General features: G+C 45.4%; 1 protein-coding gene across 1 annotated transcript in view; it reads left to right on the plus strand.

The window, feature by feature from the left end:
* The window catches only part of LOC102985291 (HYDIN axonemal central pair apparatus protein), a 106711-nt gene that overhangs the window by 51171 nt on the left and 38113 nt on the right, over positions 1-17427 (plus strand). Inside the window, exons 21-31 of the mRNA XM_055078920.1 lie at positions 55-263; positions 459-641; positions 1516-1635; positions 4386-4545; positions 4650-4822; positions 5445-5643; positions 9386-9485; positions 10962-11061; positions 12702-12870; positions 13402-13640; positions 16167-16284. Coding sequence (XP_054934895.1) covers positions 55-263; positions 459-641; positions 1516-1635; positions 4386-4545; positions 4650-4822; positions 5445-5643; positions 9386-9485; positions 10962-11061; positions 12702-12870; positions 13402-13640; positions 16167-16284 — 1770 coding nt within the window. The remainder of the gene's footprint in view (positions 1-54; positions 264-458; positions 642-1515; positions 1636-4385; positions 4546-4649; positions 4823-5444; positions 5644-9385; positions 9486-10961; positions 11062-12701; positions 12871-13401; positions 13641-16166; positions 16285-17427) is intronic.

The raw sequence follows: 17427 nt of genomic DNA on the forward strand, positions 1-17427 counted from the left end.
GTTCCTGTGTTCATAAGATGAATGTTTAAGACCCGGTGCTCATTTTTAATTAAGACCCAGGAGGAGCAGACCACCTCATCTAAGGGGAGCAGACAGAAAACTAAAGAAAAAACAGATCAGACCCGCGAGACTCAGAAGGAGAAACGTCGCATGGCCTCCAGCAGGAAGGGCCTTTCTGGGGGAACCTCTGGAACCACTGCTCCCCTGTCGGACATAGAGCAGGACAACTTCTCTGGGCAGCATCCACAGGAGAAATTCTCCAGGTGGGCCCCGGACCAGCCCAGGGAGGGGAAGGCTGAAGCCCCAGATGGAGGGTGTGGCTGTTGCAGCACCAGATGGGAACAGGGTGGTCACACCTATAACCCCAGCAGGACCGGACTCCTCCCAGGCACCAATCCTGTCTTCTCTTGGCCCGAAGGAAGCGTTCTCACTTTAAAAGCCTGTGTGGTCATTTTCAGGCTGAACCATTTCCGGTGGATCGTACCAGCCAATGGTGAGGTGACGTTGCGAGTGCACTTCTCTTCCAATGATCTTGGGATCTTTGACCAAACGTTTAACTTTGAGATACTTGGAACTCACCGCCAATACCAGCTTTATTGCCGAGGTGTCTGCACTTACCCATACATTTGCCAAGACCCAAAGTAAGTGTACTTTGTTTTGAAAAGAAAAGGTTGACAGATACATTTTCGTCTTCCCCCATGGTGCCCTGAACAAGGTGGCTCTTAATACAAATGTGGAACTGGGACAGCATCTCAGGCCCTCTTGTACTGGGCTCCAAAGTCTTGGACATTGACTAAGTCACAGGAATGATATGGTACCATGAGACTGAAATAAAGAAAAAGCTAATAGGAGTGAAGAGGGGGGAAAAGTCTTCCTGTGACGTTAGTTTGCTTATTTAACTATATAGCAAATGTAAACAGATTTTATATTTACTGTAGGACTTTTTATCCTATAATATCCATATATGTGTGAATCTCCACAGGCAGGAGATTTTTCCCTGAGCTACCAAACACTGAGTCCCTTATGCACCGCATAAAGGCACCTGACTGAGCAAGCTAGTGGGGCCTTTTATAGCTTGTCCACCGAGAGGAGCTTTTTTGCAGTTCTCACCAAGGGACCACGTTGGACAGAGAATTCAGAAGCTGGTTAAGATCCACCAGAACTAGTTTCCCACAGGGTTTCTCAGGACTTTCCTAGCTGGGCACACTAGAACAGGAAATCCAGCTCAGCTCCATCATCAGCCCCATCAGCTGATAAAGGATCCAGCTCACCCATCAGCAGCGGTGAAAGACACCACTGGGAATCTTTTTTCTCAAGTTCAAACTGTACTGTCTTCACTCAGGGCTGGGGATGGGAGGGTACAGGAATAAAGGCTCGATAAATGTCCTCAAATTAAGAGTCGTTCTGTCTCCAGACACCTGGACCCTTCGCTGAACGAGGAGTGTTGGGTTCATGTATACATCATGTGGAGGCAGTTCAGACAGCTCTCCTCTTCTCTTCCTCCCCTGTGTTCAGAGTGGTCTTCCCTCAGCAGAAGAAGGACATGAAGGCAAATGAGGTCATCTTTAAGAAGTATATTGTGAGCCTGGAGAGGTTTTACTTCGGGCCACTGCTTTGTGGAAAGTCAAGGGATAAGTAAGTGTTCCATTATTTCAAAGCAGATTTCATACCCCTGGGGTGGACTCATGAATAGTACAAGCAGGGTTCCTATGGAGACGTAGCTTTTACTAACATTGCCTCAGTTAGCCCAGAACCACAAATCGGGAGAACTGGGTTCTTGTGCCCCAAGTTTCTGCTAAGGTCCCAAATGAATGGGGGTGCCATTTTTCCAGACGGGGAAGCCTGGAAGAAGACCAGGTTTTGGTAGGGGAAGGTAGGGTCAAGTGTACGCTTTGGATATGTTAAGTTTGAGATGCTTGGGAGATACAGCCAGTAGCCACGTAAAGCAGGGCATAGTCTATATGGTTTTGGTTCTCATAGGAGAGTCTATCTTCAAGACAACAAAAGCCACAGGTGTGGATGAGATCACCTAAGATGAGAGGACACAGTAAGGAGAGGAAGACCATGGTTGGAGCCTCAAAGGACTCCACCGCTCGAAAGAGGAGAGGCCAGCAAAGAAGAAAGAGGGCCAGAGCTATTGGTGGAAACCGAGAAAGGGTGGTGTCATGGAGCCATGAGAAGAGGGTGTGGTCAGCTATGTTGATTGAGGCAGAGAGGGCGGAACGATGAGAACATGAGCATCCACAGGGTTCAACAACACGGAAGTCATAGGAGGCTCAGCAACAGCCCTTTGCGGGAGATTTCGGAGGATGAAGCCCAGGTAAAGTGAGTTGAGGAGTCAGTGGGCGGTGAGAGAATGGAGACAGAGTGTGGAGATAGCTCTTTGGGAAAGCTTGGCTGTGAAGGGAGATGGAGCGAGTTGAGGGTGGGAGGGAGACGTGGAGTGCAGGGAAGGCTGTTCGTTCGCTGTCGTCCTTACGATGTTCGGATGTCAAGGGGAAGTAGCGAGGAAGCGGCTTGAGTTTCCAGAGCACATAAGGGCCATCAGTGGTGCAGCTCCCTGAAACAACACAACGAGATGTGGAGATGATGGCCTTTGCCAGGAAGAGGGACTATCATCTCATGCTAGGTTGGAGGGAGGTGAGACGGCTTCGGGTGCAGGTAGGTTTACATATCTGGCTGGCATGGTGAGGAGGTTCCCATGCAACTGTTTTTCTCCGTGATGAATGATGTGAGGTCATGCCTAACAGTGAGGCAAGTGGAAGGAAGTTTAAAATGTTGAGAAAATGGAGAAGGTATGAAACAGGTTTTGTGCAAAGTGGGAGAGGGAGAATATTAGAGAAATAGATTAAGATTATCACGTAGAACCAGGGGCCCAGGTAAGGTCAGTGATCAGAAATATTTAGTAATACTAGTTTTTTCAGTTATATATAAGTTTTTAAGTGTATAGGTAGGGAGGTGAGACCAAAAATAGAACCAGGGTCTCAACCATGTCTTAATTCAATCTAGCATTTATTGTGATAAGTAGAGAATGATTATTTCTATGCCTACTTGGTGAAACTAATGAGCCAACTTAGTTCTCCATTCCCTTCATAACCGCCAGTTTATTTCCTAAGGTGCTGAACTAGCAAATGAAGGTGAAGGGTGTTGATTGTTGACGGAGAGGATCTTCAAAGCCCAGTAGAAGGACTTAGGCGAGAGATGGAGTGGGAGTCAGGTTGATGGACATGATGTACAGAGCAGCCTGGAGGTCGGATTCAGGGAAATGACGGCCATTCAGAGAGGCATGTATTCAGAGCAGCACTGGAATTAACCAGGATGTGGGGCCAGACAGCGGGGATCCAGGAGGGCGATTACAGTGGTCCAGAAACAAGTATTATTCATCTCTTCTTTTAAGTCTTACTGAGCCTCAATGTCCTCATCTGCAAAGTGGGAAAATAATAGCACCTACTGCACAGTTTTGGGAAGACTGAACTGGTTAGTACATATGGAACTTTTAGCAGAGTGTGCTCAGTGGTGGTGATTACCAGCGAGATGTGGAGGCCGCCACCACTCTGGCAGTTACACAGAGAGTGCTCTGTCTCTCGGACTTTGATTTAGTCTCCGCAATGCCCTCTCCTTCCTTCCTCCATCTTAGCCTGTGCAGAGAGCGTTTCAGACTGTTTCTGGGCACCAGTGGGTGCTATGGTGCCCTGCTTTCCTGGCCTGTGCTGTGACCTCCTACGATGTGTGTGTTCATTAATCTTCCTTGTGCCTCCTGTGGTTCCTTTTCTGTTTGGTACCATTAACTGGGCAGCTTCCAGTGCTTCCAGTGCTCCACTCCATGGATCTCTCCCTAAGGCACTAAGAGAACAGAAACAACCTTGTAACAGTGAACAGTTACAATCCGTGTCGGAACAGTAGCATCCTGTGCAGGTCTAGGAGAAGGTGGTAAATGAGGTCATCTCTAAGACAGATATGAAATAACAGGTTACTCAGATTATCATCTCTCCTGGAAATATAAGTACTGGGAAGGACAGAGCTACAGATTTTTCAGTCAGAAATCTTTGCAATAGTAATAACTACCGTTTATTGGGTATTTGATATCTGCAGCTGTCCTCAGAGCGTTAGGTGCACTATTTCATTTACTAGTTATGGAAATACTAAGGGATATTATCATCCCATCTTAGAGATGAGGAGACCAAGGCTTGGGATGGGAGCGGGGGCTGGTCACATCACAGCTCTAAGTCTTCACAACTACAAAGCTTGTGTTCCTAGCCTCCATGACACTGCCTCTGTGTGGCCACATTATCCTTTGAAATTGCCTTACACCTCACAATCTCCTTTTCCACCTGAATTCTCAGCCAGTCCTCACATCCACATCCCTGATTTTTGTTTGTTTCCAGGTACAAGTCATCCTTGTTCCCAGGAAACATGGAGACACTGACAATCCTGAACAGTTCCCCAGTGGTCGTGGAGGTGTCCTTCTGTTTTCAGAAAGATGTCAAAGCAAACACCTACTTCCTGGAGCCTGTCAACATGATTCTGAAACCCGGTGAGAAGCAGGTACAGTCACATGGGTACAAGTCTACCAGGGCAAGGCTTTCTTGGGAAGTTTGAGGCCTTGGTATCCTCGGTGTAAACGTACTTTATTTTGACTCTCCCATTAGAAGCTGAACGTTTGGGCCTACCCTACCGCAGTTGGTGTCTTTGAAGATAGCATTGTCTGCTGCATCAAGGAGAACCCCAAGCCAGCCTTCTTCAAATTAAGCTGCCAGGGCGTCCGCCCAGAACTGGAGCTGGACCCCAGACAATTGCATTTTGACCGGCTCTTGCTACACAGGTCAGTTTTCCGGGTGATACCAGGACCGGAATGACATTTAAAGAACTTTTAGTTCTAAGGTGACCAGCTCATCCTGATTTGCTCGGGACTTGCCTGGTTTTAGTATTTGAAGTCCTGCATCCTGGGAAACTTCTGGTCCTGTGCAAATCAGGATAGTTAGTAACCCTCTGAGTTCACAGGTTGTCACCTTGGGTTCAGTGAATGGACTTCAAAATGGTTAAGGACTCCCCTAAGATCAACTGCCAAAGTGTGTGCATATTTGCATTTTTCTCAGAAGAAGGACTACCTTTTTCCAGATTTTCAGTCCATTACCCTAAAAGGTTAAGAATCTTGGTTCTAGAAATTAGAGGACAAACACAGAACACTAGACCAAACCTAGAACTTACATATTCATTCATTGGAATTGTATTACTCTAAATAGAGAATGTTTATTTCTGAGGAAGCTGGGAGAGAATATTGATAATGTATCCTGCATTCCTTGATCATCACAGGTAGGCCCCATTCCCTGATAAATACTTATTAGTGAACTAGCAATAATAGAATAACCAGAGGTACTTTTTCTGACCTGCCATAATAAATCAAAATCATTTGAAACTGGCAAAATTTCTCTTGGTCTCTGCAGGAAAGACTTCAAGGTAGTTCTTCTCCGCAACATCACACTACTGCCCCTGGCCTGGAGGATCACCAGCCTGGAGCACCTGGGCGAAGACTTCACCGTGTCCGCGATGCAGGGGACCATAGCCCCCAAGGCTGAGCATAGCCTACAAGTGCACTTCCAACCCTCCAAACCTATCAACATCAAGAAGGCGATTCGGTTGGAGGTAAGGCTTCATACGTCTTCAGACTTGGTCACCAACGTATGTACACACTGGGTTCCCTGACACACACACACCGACACACATACCCACCAAGCCAGGTCTCCGTGTTACACGCTCCCATCTGATCCCCGTTTGACGCCCCCCAAGCCACAATATCCTGCTCTGCTTACAACTGTAAGCTCCGTAAAGGCAGTCTTGTTCGTGGCTGATTTCCCAGTGGCAAGAACAGAGCACTCAATCAGTGCAAAGTGGATGAATGAGTCAATGAATGAATGAATGGTGTTACTATTCCTCGAGAAGCATTAGATTTCTGATTTAAGACCCCCAAACCCAGTCACCCCTCAGAGTCCTAACTCGGTAAACATCAGCCTCCACCCAGTTGCTCCCAGCAGACACCCAGGAGTCATCCTTGATTCCTCCGTTTTCCTGTTGGCCTCCCCCTCCATCCCAGTCCTCCAACAAGTCTTGTCAGTTCTGTCTCCTAGTGTATCTTCCTGTCTCCGCTGCCACCACCCCCCTCATGCAGGCCACTTGCTGTGTCGCTCACCTGGACTTCGGCAGACGCTTCCCGCTTCTCACTCCCCGCAGGTGTCCCCAGGGATCTTTACAATGTCAGTCAAATCAGGTCACTCCTTCCTAAAGCACTAGGCTGTCTTGGCATTGTACTAAGAATAAAGCCCAGGGTCCTCACCTACTTCTGAGTACCTGCCTGCCTCTGTATCCACATCAGGTTTTTCCTGCCTTGGGGCCCTGGCCTTGCAGCACCCCTGCCAGGAATGTTGTCCCTATGCTCTGTGGGGATTGGCTTCTGCCTTAGGGTCTCCTCAACAGCACTGCCTCAGCTGGCTTTTCCTAGTCATCCCACTGAGGAAACCTCATTATGTGCAGTCGCTCACCCTGTCTTCTGTCCTTCAGAGCACCCACCCCATTCGGACATTATCCTGTTTCTTTCTCTGCTTCCTTCTGTGAACTCCACTGGAGCAAGATCTTGCCTGAGTTGCTCATCATCTGTATTAGTTTCCTAGGGCTGCTGTAACAAATGACCACAAATGAGTGGCTTGAAACAACAGGCATCTATTCTCTCACAGTTCTAGAGGCCAGAAATTCAAAATCAAGGTATCTGCAAGGCCATGCTCCCTCTAAAGGCTCTAGAGAATAACCCTTCCTTGCCTCTTCCAGCTTCTGGTGGCTCCAGATGTTCCTTGGCTTGTGGCTGCATCACTCCAATCTCTGCCTCAGTCTTCGCATGGCCTTTCCCTCTGTCTGTGTCTTCTCCTCTTCTGTCTCTTATAAGGACACTATCATTGAATTTAGGGCCCACCTGGATAATCCAAGATGATCTCGTCTAGAGATCTTTAACTTAGTCACATCTGCAAAGACTCTTTTTCCAAATGAAGTCACATTCACAGGTTCCAGGGGTTAAGACATGGACATACCTTTTGGAGGCCATCATTCAACTCACTACCCTATCATGTCCCCAGTGTCTAGCACAGGCCTGGATGTAAAAGGCACTCAGTGAAATCTGTTGAATGAATGAATGACTGTCACTGACTTTTGATGCCTGAGCTGATAATGCAACAATCAAGAAGTCACCCAAGCCTCTCTTTGAATACCCCCAGGGATAGAAGACTTACCAAGTATCTCCGAGTAGCCTGATCTTCCTTTGAACATGTCTGGCTGTTAATGCCTTGTTGGGTTGCACTCAGATTTCTCCCTGTAATTTACACACATTAATCCTGTTTCTACTTTTTGGGGCCAGTCAATGGATCTAATTAATCTGTCTTATCACCTACCCCTGGCAGCCCTTCATATAGCTGAAAACAGATATTGATAGATTCGTTCAATCCACAAATGTTTATGAATCCCAGAGGTGACAGTCAGCATTTTTAACACCAGTCTCTACACAGACAGGGATCTCTGCACAATGAATCCAGGCACACAGCAGGTGTAGGGTCCCAGCTGTGCCAGCTTCATCCTTTAGTTAATGGATCATGGGGAGCCCAGGGCTTCCCATGGTGAAGCGTGAGGGGACACTTGGAGAAGTCATCATGACAGCTGTTTATCAACTGGTATGGAAACATTTGTGTAATTTCACAACTGATATCACATTCCTATATGTTCCAACCAAAGCAGACATAGTGGATCTCCCCTCAGGCCCCCAAAGTGGTCTAAGGCTTCCCTTCCCCAGATTACATTCCTTCAACATCTACACGAGGAAATGCCTTGCTTTCTGGTCCCTTTGAAAAGCGCTCTGGTGAACTCGAGTTGATTTTTGCACCTCTTAAATTTTCCTTCTTATTTTCCTCACTTACAAAATTTAATTGCCCCCCACTCCCAAGCAGGGAAGCAAAGGAAATAGAATGCTCTGGGTACTTGGTATCTATCAGTAGAAAAGAACTATATAAATTCTGGATCTGATAAACCAAGTTCTTGGTCTTATTTTTCCCTCCTGCTGCCAGCCCTTCTTGTCATCTCTGTCAGAGTTTGAGCATCAAAAGAAAGAAGGTAGGGGCTTCCCTGGTGGCGCAGTGGTTGCACGTCCGCCTGCCGATGCAGGGGAGCCGGGTTCGCGCCCCGGTCTGGGAGGATCCCACATGCCGCAGAGCGGCTGGGCCCGTGAGCCATGGCCGCTGGGCCTGCGCGTCCGGAGCCTGTGCTCCACAACGGGAGAGGCCACAACAGAGGGAGGCCCGCATACCACAAGAAAAAAAAAAAAGGAAAGAAGAAGGTAAACTTAAGCAGTCAGATTTGCTCTGTGAAACACTGGCAAAATGCTTGATGAAAGATAAGATGGAAACTCTGCATTAAATCTTGTTTGGTGACAGCTACAGATTTCCCCGTTGGCACCTAAAACACAAGCAATGGGGAGGTGGTGACTTAGTTTTTCAAACTGAGGCTTCAGCAGAGAGGCAGGTGGTGCTCAGGCGGATGCAGGAGGGCCACGCCCACCGCCCGGTGGCTCTTCCCCTTGACACACAGACCCTTTATTGCCCATCATTAGTCTCAAGAGTCAACAGTTGGATCCAGCTGAGAGCTGATACCAGTTCGGATGTTCTTCAGGACAGTGAGGGAGGTACTGCCAGCAGGGGTGACAGCAGAAGGGACAGGGAGACGCTGGAGTCTGGCAGTCTTGCTTTTTTTTTTTTTTTTTTTTTTAACATTTCCAATAGTAATGATGTTCGTTTTTTTAAAATCTGAAATTTCCAAAAGAGAAACATTAAATGCTTATTTTGTATGAAAAATCTAGCACTTATTTTATTTGAAAAATCTGACTCGTAGGTTGAATCAGAGACAAAGAACAGAACGGTTCAGATTTCTAAAATTAGTAAAGCAAGGATAATTTAGAATATAAACGTTTTTCATTTCAACTGTCAGAAAAATGCTCTTCAGGTTTATTTGACTTGAAAGTTCAAAGAACACTTTCCTGCAATGTGTACTCACAACCCAAACTTCAGTAAGGTAGTGAAAATCATGCAAATAATTGAAACCCAGTAAGTGGACAGGTTGGAAAATGCAGTCCCATTTCCCCATCCTTGTATTGACTGTCTACACCAACCTTCCCCAAAGGGTGTTATGAAGAACACTCATCGTACCAAATGCTCAGTGAAAACAAAAGCTAAATACATTTCAAAAATGTTCCTTACCATAGCCCCTTCTTCATGATTCCTCCTGCATGTTCCATAGCTCAGCCTCCAGGCACCTTGTGGGTCTTGCTTTTACAAAAGAATTTATCTTACCCCGACAGGTTTTAGACGCAGACAACCTCATTGGTGTCGTTCAGATTGAAAACATCCTGATCTTTGCAGAGTCCTACGACGTTGCCTTGGACATCACCTTCCCCAAAGGTCTGTTGACCCCTTCAAGGAGAGGGTGTTTAGAGGTCACATCTTTTAGGCAGTATGTTTCTTCTGTAGAGAAAGATCAGTGGTTGTTGGGGAGAGAGGTGGAATTTAGGTAAATAGTAATCACACAAGTTCCAGTGATGTTAGCACTGTTACTATGAATCTTAATTTCTCCAACTGGAGACAGCAAGGCGTGGTCAAAATATAAAATTTGCAGAGCTCTCTTCTGAACAGTCACCTGAGAGTGAGCTCTTATCTCCCTGCCTGTGTTGCTTTTCTATCACTGCCCTAACAAATTACCACAAACTTTATGGCTTAAAACAATACATATTTATTATCTTACAGTTCTTTAGGTCAGCAGTCCAAAATGGATCTCACTGGGCTAAAAGCAAAGTGTTGGCAGGGCTGCATCCCCTTCTGGAGTCTCTGGGGACGAACCCGTTTCCTTGCCTTCTCCACCTTCTGGAAGCCACACACGTCCCTCAGCTCATGGTCCCCTTCCTCCATCTTCAAAGCCAGCAATGTTGGGTCAGATCCTTCTCACGCTGCCATCTCTCTGGTTCTCCCACTTCTGTCTCCCTCTTCTACTTTTAAGGACCTTTGTGATTACTTGGGGCCCACCCAGAGAATCCAGTATAATCTCCATTATTTTAAAGTCAGATCTGATTAGCAATCTTAATTCCATCTAATACCCTAATTCCCCTTTGCCATGTAGGCTAGCATATTTACAGGTTCCAGGAACTAGGACGTGGACATCTTGCCGGAGCCGGGAGTAGGAGTGGTGCGGGGCATTATTCTGCCTACCACACTGCGCCAACACCCAGGTTAGGGCCCTCCTTCCTCGGATAGGTCTCCTACTCAGCAAGACTCGTAGAATGTTAAAGCTACATGTTTGCCTGGATGTCATTAGTCTTATGTACAACAACACTAACTGCAGCATTATTTATAATAATGGAAGATTAGGAATACCCTAAATGTCTATCTATAATGGAATATTATTATTGTAGGAATAATATTGTAAATTATGAAACAGCCGTACTATGGTGTATTATACAGCCATTAAAATCACACTTATGGGGAGTTTTTAATTGTTTGGGGAAATGTGTATGACGTGATGCAAAGTATAACAATACAGACATATACGTTATATCCCAATTCTGAATATTATACACATGATTCAAACATCTTTTCCAACACTGGGAGTTTTAGCTAATGAGAGACCTGAAAGGAAGAACAGTGGTCCTAGGATAGAAGCCAGAGGGAGCCACCCCATTGAACTGGGCACGAGAGCAGTGTCTGTTGTTTGTTTACTAAGGCTCAATTACAAGGGGCTTTTCTAGGCACAGTGTTTTCAGAAAACAGATTCTCTGAAATTGTCGCCATGGATTTTCCGTGTGAACATCAACCGGAAGCTCCCCTGCTTCCCCTCCCATGCCCACTCATCCCACCCCTCCCCACCCCCGCCCCTGGCGTCTGCAGGAGCTGATGGAGGCCTCGATTTTGGGATTGTGAGGGTCATGGAGGAGGTGAAGCAGCCCCTGCAACTGAAGAACCGTGGGAAATACGAGGTCATGTTCAGGTAACCTAAAAATCATGCAGCATGTGGTCATCCACATCCACTCATGGCAAGAAGTGTGTTGCCTGGGAGATTTTTTTTTAAAGTCAATCGGGGAAATCATAAGAACCATCTCTGCTGTTAGCTTCTCTTGGCTTCAGATGAATAGAATCCCAACTGCTCTACAGCCTGGAGCCACAGGGGTCTGGGGGGCGGGGGAGAGCCTCAGGGGGAGGTTGGGAGGAGAAGATACTGGGGTGGAGTATGGTCTTAGGGGTGGAGTGAGAGACCGGAGACGGCGGCCCTGGCCTTAAGCCATCCTGCCCTCCTTTCAGCTCCTCTCTGTTTCATAAGTTGGCGGTCTACATAGGATTTCATGTTAAGACCTAGGGATTTTCCAGTTTTCTTTTTCAATTTTAAGAACTACTGTATTATAGACTCCGAGTGGCGGCCTGGTGGAATAGAGCTCCAGCTTGTGCTCCTCCTTGAGATTAAAAATGAAACACTAAATAAGGGAGGTTCCTCAGAGAGGAAAGAGTGACGCTGGGTGCAGGGAGGGAGGAGGTCCCTCAGGCAGTGCCAGCACCTATGGCCAATCGATTTTATGGAAGGTCATCCTTCCCCCAGAAGAATTCAGGGTTGATAAAGGGACTTCCTCCGGGCAGACTTGGAGGCATTCAGTGTATTCATGATAATTTCTCTTTAGTTCAAAGCTTGCCGAAATTAGAGCAGTCCCACCTCAATACTACCGTTCCTTAGAACCCTAAATTGAAATAAATAAATATAAATAAAAGCTAAACAAACCTAGAAGAAAGCCACAATCACTTTGGAATTAGTGCTGAATGGAGTCCTGCCCGTCGTGAGTTTTGTCTTAGATTATGACAGGGCGTTAGCGCTGCTCTTTTAGGCTTCATGGAACAGAGTCACCCTCGGGTTGGAGTAAGTGATCAGGGTTCACCGAAGGGATGTGCAGGGGAGTGAGGAAGCACAGGCAGCATGCACATAGCAACGCAGGGCCAGGTCTCCTGGACCCCACTGGGGATACATGTGGGTCCCCACGGCAACGCCAGGTGTCTCGCCTCAGCTTCAGTTTCTTGCTCCAGCTCCAGTCCCCCTGGCATCTCGTGAGTCCGCTTTTCTCTCTGACCCCTCACCTCACCTGCATCGGGCCGTGGCCTCACTTCTGAACACCTCTGTTGCATGACTTCTGCCCCCGCCCTTTCTCTCCTTCCTTAGATCCTCTGGCTTCTGCATCACTGTTGCCTCTGTGTGTGCTGCATTCAGTCTCAGAGCGGGGAGGGAGGAAGGAAGGGGGACAAAGCGAGAGAGAGGGAGACAGAGAGACAGGGAGGGAGAGGAATGAATTGATTTAGTTGGTCCTTATCCAGCATCACGTGTTCTTATTAGACACAGCTCTCCTGCAAGGACCCCTCTTAACCGCAGGCTAGAGATGGCTGTCTTTGCCTCAAGCACCAATGCTTGGCCTGGTCAATCCTGGCTAAGGAGGGGTGGTCACAGAGTACAAAGCACAGTGAACACTGCTACACATAGTGGTTAAACAGGGCTGGGGACATGGCAGGCACTTAACAGTCTAGAGTCTCATCTCTAGTGTCTTGGGTTCCCTAGATAATGACTAAAACTGACTTTTTATTCTTGTCTCTCAGCTTTTCTGTGGACTCCGTAGGGATTTCAGCAACCAATATAAGTTCCATGATCTCAGTCCAACCCAAGAAGGGCTCACTGACCACAACAGAAAAACCCACAAATGTCCAGGTGCTCTTCCGTGCAAAAAAGGAAGTGAAGATCGAGCACCAGCCAGTTCTGCGCTGTCAGGTAAGCGAGCTCACTCATGAGTGAGTAAGGAAGGACTCACACGGTGGCAGGCTCGTGGGACTCACGCCGAAAGGAAGCGTACGCAGTCTCACCCATGCTCCAGGAGGGGAAAGGGAGTGCTGGCCTGGTGGCAACCAGAGAGGATACACCAGGGCTTAGGGAACTACAGGCATGGGTAGGTCGGGTGGGAGGTATGCAGAGTCATCAGTAATTGACAACCCCAGAGCAGAAATGTGGCCCCTGGTCTTTGGTAGAGACCAGACCAGAGATAGGGAAACTGAGTTTCAAGTGCAAAAGAAGAGAAGGGAAGTGAAAATGGGAGGCACACGTGGTGCATGTTGACCCATGGCTGGTACACGGTAAGTTTTATGTTAGCATTTACTCGTATTGATGATGCAGTAATATAAAGAGAATGATATAGAGAACTTGGCTTCATGTCAATGAAGAAAACACGGAATGAAGTGGACAGTCATGGAAATTCTGGAGTTATGCTGGTGGCTGACATCTTCCCAATCCTTTTTCCCTTTCTAGATTATTGAGCCCAGTATCTCAGAAGGAGGTGAAATCATTGCCAGCATCCCAGTTAAGTTTTCTGTGAATGCCGTGTTCTCCAAATACAACATCAGCCCCTCCTCCATCATCAACTTCGGGGCTTTGATCTGTGGCACGCGTAAAAGCTCCTCCTTCACCATAGAAAATCAAGGTGTAATCGATTTCAAATACACCCTTCATAGGCTGACAGGGGAGAGCTCCCTCCATCAAAAGAAAGTGTAAGACAAGTATTTTCTTAACTCACACCATTCCCTGGTTAATTAGTGCTTTATATTTTACAATGAGCTTTCATATAGTTTATCTAAATTCACCCCCAATCCCCTTTTGTGGGTAAGGTTACTAAGGTTTAGAAGTGACTCATCCAAGATTATGGAAGAAATCATCAGTGGATCTCAGTTCTGAACCCACATGTCTGACTCCAAACTTCACATGCTTTCCAACTGCTGTCCAATATATGATACATTTTTTTAACATCTTTATTGGCGTATAATTGCTTTACAATGGCGTGTTAGTTTCTGCTGTATAACAAAGTGAATCAGCTATACATATACATATATCCCCATATCCCCTCCCTCTTGCGTCTCCCTCCCACCCTCCCTATCCCACCCCTCTAGGTGGTCACAAAGCACCGAGCTGATCTCCCTGTGCTATGTGGCTGCTTCCCACTAGCAATTTTAATTGGACGCTTAATTAGGTAAGCCTCAGTTATCAGAAAATTCAATTAAAGTGAATACTTCATACTCTAATGACAGTAGATAAATAGATCACTCTTGCAATTTAAGCAGACGGATTCACAGTTTCCCAGAAATGGGCTCTTCAAAACATGATTTCCCCTCCCTTGATTCCACAGACTGTAACCCATGGTACCTACTGCCCGTACTTCAGGCATTCACACCGTCCCATCACTGCTCCCCAAATCATCAGGGTCCTGATAGATCCCTTATCCCTGGACACCCACCTTAGAACCCTCACTGTCTCTATAGGACTAGGAAGTTATTCCACCAGCTCCCGATTCAAGCAGCAACCTGCTTGAAGCCTGAGCCACGTGCTCTAGCCTGGTTTTTTCTGCTGCTCTGGTTTTTATATAAAAGACACTGTGTTATTCAAGCCCATACACCCGAGTCCTTCCATCACAGAAGCTAAAAGCTGTGGGTCGAAAAGAAATATTTGGCATTGGGCTTTCTAAGCTCTCTATAGAATCTGTGAACATAATATTACATCTAAGGTATCTAACACACCGATTTTTAAACCTACAAAATAAATTTCATTTAGTTGGGAAAGCAAACCCCCTTGCTGCTGATAAAATAAAATTGGGTGTCTCTGAATTAAAACCAACACTTTTGGTTCAGGGTTCATTTGGGATATATGATACATTTTAATTGAACAAATGTAAAATCTTCTGCACGGGATTGTGTCTGTTGTCCTGGTGCTCCTAGTGTGCTACATTACTTACCAGTAAGTCATTGTCCTATCTGTCATTCTGTAGGATTTATAACAGCAAGCTAAATCAAAAGAAATCATAGCTGTGCTTCATGATGGGGGATGGCAAAGGGTACCCTGGAAATTTGGACTAGAGAAAGCCTGGTGAGGCCTTCTTTCCTGGGACTGTTTTTACCTTCTCCCCATGAAGACACTTTATCACAACAGCTAACTTAATCATTGTTCCAACAGTAAAACTCTGTATTCTTCAAAAGGTGACTGTCAATCAGTTACTCAAAACAGTTTACCTTTCTGAGTGCTTTTGGCTTTTATTTGTCATATTCTTTTTTGACAAATTAGGGATGGTTTTTTACCAGTTCCCAGGTACTTTGTCTTGACTTTCAAATGAATTGACCTTCTAAATAATCAGTAATTTAAGACTGACTTTCTAATTAATTGTTTTAAATCAGACATACAGCTTTACATTGTTTGTAGTTGTTTTACATTTTTGTCGATCTCCTCTTCCATTTTGGCAAAATTTGAACATATTAAGACATTTTTAATTAAACTATCTAAAGTGTCTTTCTTCCAAATCTAATTTCAACCTAATTTTTTTATTACTTATTTATAATTTAATAATGTTTATTTATAGATATTATAATTTTGTTTTGCTTTAAATTGGTTTTAATTTATTTTTCATCTTAGCATACACAAATTCATGCAAAGCACTCAAACTCCAGTTGTTCTGGTCGTTAAGCAAGTGAATGCTCAAATATGTAAAACTCTCAAAAGTTTAAAATTGTACCTCAAATACATTTGAATATTTTAGGTGAACTGGCCTCTAAAAAACCAATTATTGGGTAAACTAGTTTCGAGTAAAGTGAACACCTACCAAAACCTGTGTTTGTGCTATTGTTTACACTAAGTCTTAAAAACACCGTGACTCTAAATGTGAAGAAGAGGGACAGGATTTAATCTATTTGCCATTGCGCTTTTTAAGTCATAAAAGATTTGAGGTCTACAAATAATTTCCACACACAACTTTCCACTGAACTCAAGTAAACGTTAAAAATTATTATTTACTTGCAGTAATCTTTAATGTCCTTATGAATCATATTTAATAAGTATAATTGCTGCATACTTTTTTCACAACTGTTAAATGAGTTTGGCTGATAATGAATAAGCTGAATATGCTCCCCGATGCCCTCTTGGGCAAGGAAAGGCCCTTTCCTCCATTCCAAGGAGAAGGGACCTTGCAAGCAGACAGGCAGGTGATATTTAATGACCACCCCAACCTGAGGGTATACTCTTGCTTCCTTAATCAGCGTCAGCCATGTTAGACATGCAAGATCCCAGGAAAGCGAGAGCTTCTACAGGACTGGACCTTCTAAGGCAACCAAGTTCTCTGACTCTGTTCAGAAAGACGTAAATGTCACAAACCAGGTGAGCACCCTTTTCCTTTTTCACAGAAACCCCTGTGTTCTGGCAACAGAAACCTGCCAACTAGTTCTAGCAACAAATACCTCCCTAGGATAGCAAGATTTGAATTTTGAATATTCCTACTATGGCAGGAATATTAAATAGTTATAATGAAATATCACTTTCATCTTGAAATAAGGAGTTATGGCTTTTAATTTGGATATCGTCTTTTGCTTTAAAACCTTCATTGGCTCCTCATTGCTTTAAAATTAGTTTCTACTCTTCATAAGTATTTCAATCAAGAATCATTTGTTGATATGAAATAGAAGCCCATTCAGATTGATTTAAATAAAAGGAGATTTGAAGACTTTTACATCTGGTAAGATGAAGTAGACATCTTTTTCCCTAGTCTTCCAACTAAGTACAACTAAAAACCATGGACATTATGTATAAGACAAACATAGAAGACTGAAAAATGGAGAGAAAAATATCACACCAGCTCAGGTCCTTGGGACCCAATAGACATCACAGTGATGAGTTCCCTGAGATTTCTTTTTGCTTCGTATACCCTAGATCGGGTGCTGAGGGAGCCAGCAATCCAGAAATATCAACAAGCACGGACCAAAAAAGGCCCCAACAAAAGCCTTCTCCCACTAGCCAAAGGACCGGGAAAAGGTAGCCTAGCAAGACAGAAAACTTTCAGATAAGAACTGTAATATTACAGTCAAACATGACAGAGAAATCTGTGGTCCTACCCCACATATTTCAAGCAAAGGCCAGTGGGGAGCCTAGACTTCTCACTCAATCCAGACTATAATGAGGTGCCCTGACCCCCTGCCAAAGTTATGTCCAAGAACACTCAGTAGGGAGCCAGACATTCATCACCCACCGTCACCTCCACCATTGTCAATGGCAACACCACATGGGGAGCCTTGACTTCCACTCCAACCCAGTGGTAATGAGACATCCTTCTCATCCCCCCAGGGGACCTCCTACCCCATGGAATCAGCAGAACAGTAATGAGACACTCTTACCCCTCCCCACAAGGGAAATACTAGTCAAAGACTAGTGGGGAACTGGAACTCCCACCCTAAGAAGTCCGAGTGGAGAATCTGGACTACTATCCCCACCTGGCAGTAACAAGCCAGTGTTCCCCCCCTCCCCTGC

The sequence above is a fragment of the Physeter macrocephalus genome, chromosome 17 (assembly GCF_002837175.3).
Source record: "Physeter macrocephalus isolate SW-GA chromosome 17, ASM283717v5, whole genome shotgun sequence".
NCBI lineage: Eukaryota > Metazoa > Chordata > Mammalia > Artiodactyla > Physeteridae > Physeter > Physeter macrocephalus.